The sequence below is a fragment of the Haliotis cracherodii genome, unplaced genomic scaffold, assembly GCF_022045235.1.
Source record: "Haliotis cracherodii isolate W230 unplaced genomic scaffold, xgHalCrac1.p SCAF_14, whole genome shotgun sequence".
Taxonomy (NCBI): domain Eukaryota; kingdom Metazoa; phylum Mollusca; class Gastropoda; order Lepetellida; family Haliotidae; genus Haliotis; species Haliotis cracherodii.
In genome coordinates this window covers 39525477-39531718 of record NW_027266269.1, presented here as the reverse complement: position 1 = coordinate 39531718, position 6242 = coordinate 39525477, and the positions used below count along the sequence as shown (strand labels likewise).

At 38.9% G+C, this 6242-nt stretch overlaps 1 protein-coding gene across 1 annotated transcript in view; it reads right to left on the bottom strand.

The window, feature by feature from the left end:
• Window positions 1–3551: 3551 nt before the first annotated feature.
• LOC139461247 (uncharacterized) overlaps window positions 3552–6242 on the bottom strand; it is a 32789-nt gene continuing 30098 nt past the window's right edge. Inside the window, exon 15 of the mRNA XM_071242885.1 lies at window positions 3552–6017. Within this exon, the coding sequence (XP_071098986.1) occupies window positions 5872–6017 (146 nt within the window). The 3' untranslated portion in view covers window positions 3552–5871. The remainder of the gene's footprint in view (window positions 6018–6242) is intronic.

The following is a 6242-nucleotide window of genomic DNA, read 5'->3' as shown; positions in this document are numbered from 1 at the left end:
TAAACACACAAGCAAACTAACAAACAAACCCTCGTATTATCCCTTTAATGCTGTTTATACGTTCCCAAAACCTACCGTCCGGAATGAGGGGTTTCCGGATTAACGAGGCTCGGACTAATGAGGTGCCACTCTATATTATGTGATTTACTTTTAGTTTGATAAAAACAGTGTTACCTGAAAGGAAAATGGAGGCTATTCGAAAACTGACCGGTAAAATACAAACATTATCAAAACGTTTACCAGGCTGAAAACAGTCGGTCGGCCATTGCACATTTTAGGCCCCTAACACGAATATAATTCCCGTATTCATCCTTCCAACAAGGGGCGGTCGGTTGCCTAGTTGTAAAAGCGTTCGCTCGTCACGCCGAAGACCCGGTTCGATTCCCGACATGGGTACAACGTGTGAAGCCTATTTCTGGTGTCCCCCGCCGTGATATTGCTGGAATATTGCTAAAGGCGGCGTAAAACCATACTCACTCACTCACCCACTCACTCACTCACTCACTCAAACTACCATTTCTTCTTTTGTTTAATATTGAGCCACTATCATACAGGAGTGTACACTTTGTATTGCCAGGTAGTTTATGTACATTGTCTATCACTATCGTATGTTAAGAAGGGGCACGGGTGGCCCAGTCGTCTTAGGCGCCGCGATTCGCTGTGCAGAATTGCGTCCCTTCGGCACGCCAGAAACCTATGATTGTTGGTTCGAATCCTAGTTCTCCCTGATTATGTTTCTAGGTTTGTCGAAGGTGAGTTGAAATGTTCAGAGGAATTGCACTTATATAGCCACGTGCGTGCATGTACGTGAGTGCTTGCTTGTAGTAGTCCGGACTAATATCGGTTTATAGTTCTACTGAGATACTATGCCGCAATTTAACATGGATACCCTACTCAGACACAGTGTATTGACTCCGAGCCGACCAGTCGTTTCTTCCCCCTTCATGCAAAGCACTACGCAGGGTAACAGCAAGTTACTTTTAACGTGTTTTAACATCGAAACCGCCCTACACTATCGACAGTTTTGAAACACATTATAAACTTAAAACTTACTGCTGATCAATTATTAACCATTTGTGAGGGTTACGTCCCTTAGGCGTGCCAGGAATCTATGATCTTGGGCTCTGATCAAAAGGTATTGTGTTTCCAGATTTGTTAGCCCAAACATGTGCTCTTGGGCAAGGATGTTTTCGAAATAAATAAACTTGTCCCAGGAAACCGATTGTGAAAAAAGATTCTGCTTAAGACATGAAAAAGAAAAGTATGATGTTTTTCTTAAATATTAAGGCTGATAGCTTTAAATGAACATCTATCTAGTTTTAAACATATCCAGTCTCCATACACAATTCCGAAACGTCACTGCATCACATGTAACTTTTCTTTAAGACAATATAACTGAAATCCCGCACAGGCCAAGTTTGATAACCATGTCCCAATCTTTTGGATTAATTATCGAAAAATAAAAGTCCTATAAAACGTATGGTTATTGCTCTAAAAATGAATAATTTTCACCTTTAGAAATAATAAATATCCACCTACATTACAATTTATACAGAAAGGAGCTTACTGAATGTTAGAAATGAACAAATTAGACATTTTTTTTATCTTATTAGAAAAATTATTGGATTAGAAAAATAAAGAAATTATCAAAGAAAACATCACAAAAATCATTCAAAGCTCCTTCAAAACTTTACATACGACTGTGGTCACAGCTACTTTTAATTCCTTACTAATTTGCTTTTTAGTTAATCATGTATTAATGTATTGTTATTTACCAACTATTCACCTTGATTTGCAATTATCTATTTATAAATTTGAATGAACACCCTGATTGTGACTCTGTGTGGCAGCTGATGCGTGGTGCTGCTGTCATCCTTCTGTGCCTTGGTTGTTTTAAGCAGTGAGTCTCCACATGTGACGGGGATCAATTTAACATTTAGATTACACGACAGAGAGACATTCTGCCCTCTTGGATTATCTAGTGGGCAACATCACCTTCGGGCTTTTTTCGTGACTAACCACGGCGTCCTGTGGCCCGAATCGACCATACAGAGTTGTGTCCCTTTGTCCTTGCAGACTCGTTGTTGCCGGTGGTGTTTTAGTGTAATTGCGACGCGGGCCCACAGAAGGCGTATTTGCGCCCAATACATTGGCTTAACTTAATAAGAATCATAAAGTATTATAGTGCAAAAAAGCCATCGCCAAATCGTTTAGAAAACATCAATGAGACGTCAGCATAAATTATTATCATTTCGATGCATGAACATTAATGATGGGAAAAATAAAAGACAGAAGAATAACCTCTGCTACTTGACAGACACTTTCATTTCTGAAACATTAAATACTCGTTCGATAAAACAAGTAGAAGAGAGAGAATTAAATGTTAAAATGATTCACAATCATAGAACTAAGCGATGTTTAGCTGTTTAAGCTAAATTACATCATATTTTTCACCATGAAGAGACAAAATCTAACACGGAGTCATATATGATGCTGAGTCCCAAACTGTAGCTATAGTAAATGTCGCCGACTTCAAGCACAGTACTTGTGAGTTTTTCTCTTATATTATTACGCCCAGAGCTTTTAATTAGGTAGTGTTCCACATTTTCAGGCGTCTCCAACTTGCAATGGCCACATTTTACTTATAGAAGAGATCGCGTATCGGTGATACTTCTGTAGGCATTCAGTCCACAGGCGGAGCCGGGTCAGAAAGACCTCATCACGCCTTCTACGACGGCAACATTTATGACCAGATTTTAAAGATGGCCAAAGTTTGTACTTATTTCGGCGGGTCATGCCAACATCCCCCACTTGCTGACAACTTTTTAAAATAGACTTTGAGTAAACAGTTTCAAAATCTTCAGCGCTTGGTCGAATATCCTAATACATCAACATAATTTTGTTATCCAGATTTGGTTAAAAAATCTGCGATATCTTTCCCACGTATTCCAACATGTGCTGTAACCCAAACACAATGCCATGCAGTCAGTTTGTCGAAAGAAAATTTTATAATGTTCATACAAAACCATCATCCACGAGTCCATTGCACCAGCTTCTATAGCTTGCACAGCACCATGTAGAATTGCCTCCCTTTCTCGTACCAGAATCCAATTAATCTTTTATGAATATCGCACGCCGTGATATAACTGAAATACTGTTCAAAGCGACTTGGGAGGCAGGCACGGTTGGCAAAGTCGTGTAAGGCGCCGCAATTTGTTCTGCAGGGTTGAGTCCCTTAGGTGTGCCAGAAATCTATGATCGAGGGTTCGAATCCCAGATTTGCCCTGATAATGATTCTTGGTTTGTCAGCACCAGTAGCATATCTTTGGGCTTCCTGTCATATCTGGCTGACACGCTGTTATATACGGCCTCCGTGAACCAAACCACAATGAGTGAGTAAATTAGTAAGGTTTTATCATGGTGGAGATTACCATAAATATATATCATTTTCGGGAATCGAACCCAGCCCTTATGTGTGACGAGCATACACTTTCGCCACTTGGTTATCATACCGCCTAAATACCACAATGACAAAGAACTCACAACGCCCATTTTCAAAGCACAAGTTTATTTCAAAACGATTGAAAAAACATGTATGGTAATTGAACAAAATCATATATCGAAGAAAAATGAACCTAATATCGCTACCGGAATATGCAGCTAAGACCACCACTTGTCCAACAATAAGAAACAACAGAAACAATTTACAATTTTAAAGCGGTATATTTAGATATATTATGAGTATCATAACCATAGGACGCATGTCCTATCATGTTTATTACATACGTGTGGATATATGCGGTAGCGGTGTTTCCGTAACGTAAATAACATATGTTCGGAACTACGAAATGTGCATACAGCTCGCCTTTTACATATTTGTTACTACTTTTTTGTCACACTATGACACGGATACATCATATTAAATCATTCTTGATCAAGATCTTGATAATCAAAATTAAAGAAATATTTTCACTGAATAAACTTCACAAGGTGATCATTACGACGATACAGTTATATTGTTCATAGTACCACGTAATTTGCTGTCAATTTTGTTGACGAAAACATCTAAACATTAAGGAACGGTTGTCCGAAGTAAACGCTAGTCAATACACCATTGAGCAAGGGACATCGCATCGATGAATGACTTATCAGAAATAATTCCTCCTTGATGTCCTCATTTGCATATTTATCGGATCGTGACACCAAGTTTATCAAACTAGCTTATCGCACCGATAACACCGGCCATTAGATGATAAATACCGTTATGCCGGATATGTGTGCTGTAGTGATCCTGAATGGTCTTTTTGAAGCTGTAATAAAACGATTAGTCATCCTGAATGGCCTTTTTGAAGCGGTAATAAAACGAGTAGTGATCCTGAATGGCCTTTTTTGAAGTGGTAATAAAAAGAGTAGTGATCCTGAATCTCCTTTTTTGAAAAATAAAAACACTTACAGTAACATAATTACTGATGAATACTGTTTGTCTGGAAACCGTTCAAAGTAGAAAAGCAGAAAACATTTAACGACATATCACATACAGTGACGTATATATATCATCAAAATCATCAAGAAAATTGGTAAAATATGTAGAAGATTTTTTTTTAAATCATATTTTTTACAACCATAGAAGAGTGGCATTAGGAACAATGGACATTGTGTCTTGATTTCTATCCACAAGATGACGACGAAGCCTTTGACAATGCTGTACCTGCTAATTAGTCGCTTACGATTACGATGAGGACTAAGATTAATACTAAGATCAGAGAGACAGTTGAACATGATAAGCTCTACATACACCTCTAACATGCCACACCTCTAATGTAATGGATGCTCTATCACGGTGATGAATGCAGCAGGCACACCGCCACCACGCGTAGGCGAGTCAAGCATGGTCAATCTATCTACACGCTTATAACAAATGACATATTAAGAACTTAGGTTTTGGTCCCCGCCATTTGCTCTATAGATGTTGTGTGTATGCTTATAACGAACAACGGTTATAACGAACTTAAATTAGTGGTCCATTTGAGTTCGTTATAACTGTAGTTTACTGTATTATGAAAGGTGAAAGTAACCGTGATCACATAATGATGGCGATACATAAGACGTAGTTTTGCAGCTATATCAGTTGTGAAACTGTGCACACATGAATCACGTTGTGAAACTGGCCAGGCAGCTTGATATGTCGAAATACGCATAACACGAAAGCCACACCTACAATGTTTCCACTTAACTAACCATGCCGGAATGTAACCAGTTATTTCACCACTTGTTTAAATGATACACACGAACATTGACTGACAGAATACGAATTGTTTGATTTTCTTTATTGATGAGATAAATAGTACATGCATTCGGAAATTCCTACAAACCTGCAGCGTCTGATATTTGGAGACAGGGACTTCTTGGAATGATGGCTATGCATAATATTATGATCTCGGTTACCTTTGCCGTTGAGTATATAACAATACGTATACTAGTTATTGTTTATAAATTGTATTTTTTTTTAATATAGTACATAAACACGTCGCCCACTGAGACAGAGACGTCAAGGTATCTACATTACCCCGAACATCGTTTAACATTAGGGATGTGATCCTTATATGCAAGAGAGAATACATATATTTGGTTGAATCAATCTATGGATCTCACAAAAAACCCATAACATTTAGGTCTTTCTGTCTGAAATAAATATTAAGTATTAAGTTTTATTACCTATACCATTATGAGATATGTTTAACGTCCCCGCATGAAATGGAACACACCCTAACCCATGTATGTGTGCCTGGATGTACATGTGGCCGACGGTGGACGCCTACTGTTTCTATTCCTAACACAAAGTAAACTGTTCGACAGAAGCCCGAGGATCGATCACTCCATCTCCTTCTCTGTAAATGTTTTCGGCGAGAAGCTGTTGGTGAAGGAACCACCTCTTATCTTGTATATGCCGAATAGGATACCAAAGCCTATACAGAGTCCAATAATCACCATGGCAACACCAAGTCCGGCCATTGCACCTGGAATGAGAACAGACACAACATATAAGACCACGTGGCCGTGTACGGAAAACCTTGTTGTCTTTGTGGAAGTATGAGGACGTGTCTGTAGTAGATACAGTAACATGTGTCTGGGTCCGCATCCTCGGAGATAGAGTAACGTCGCGTGCCTGCACCTGTGTGTCTGATTCCGAGCCGACCAGGTAGGGTAACAACAAGTACCATCTTTTAACGTCTTTTGGTATG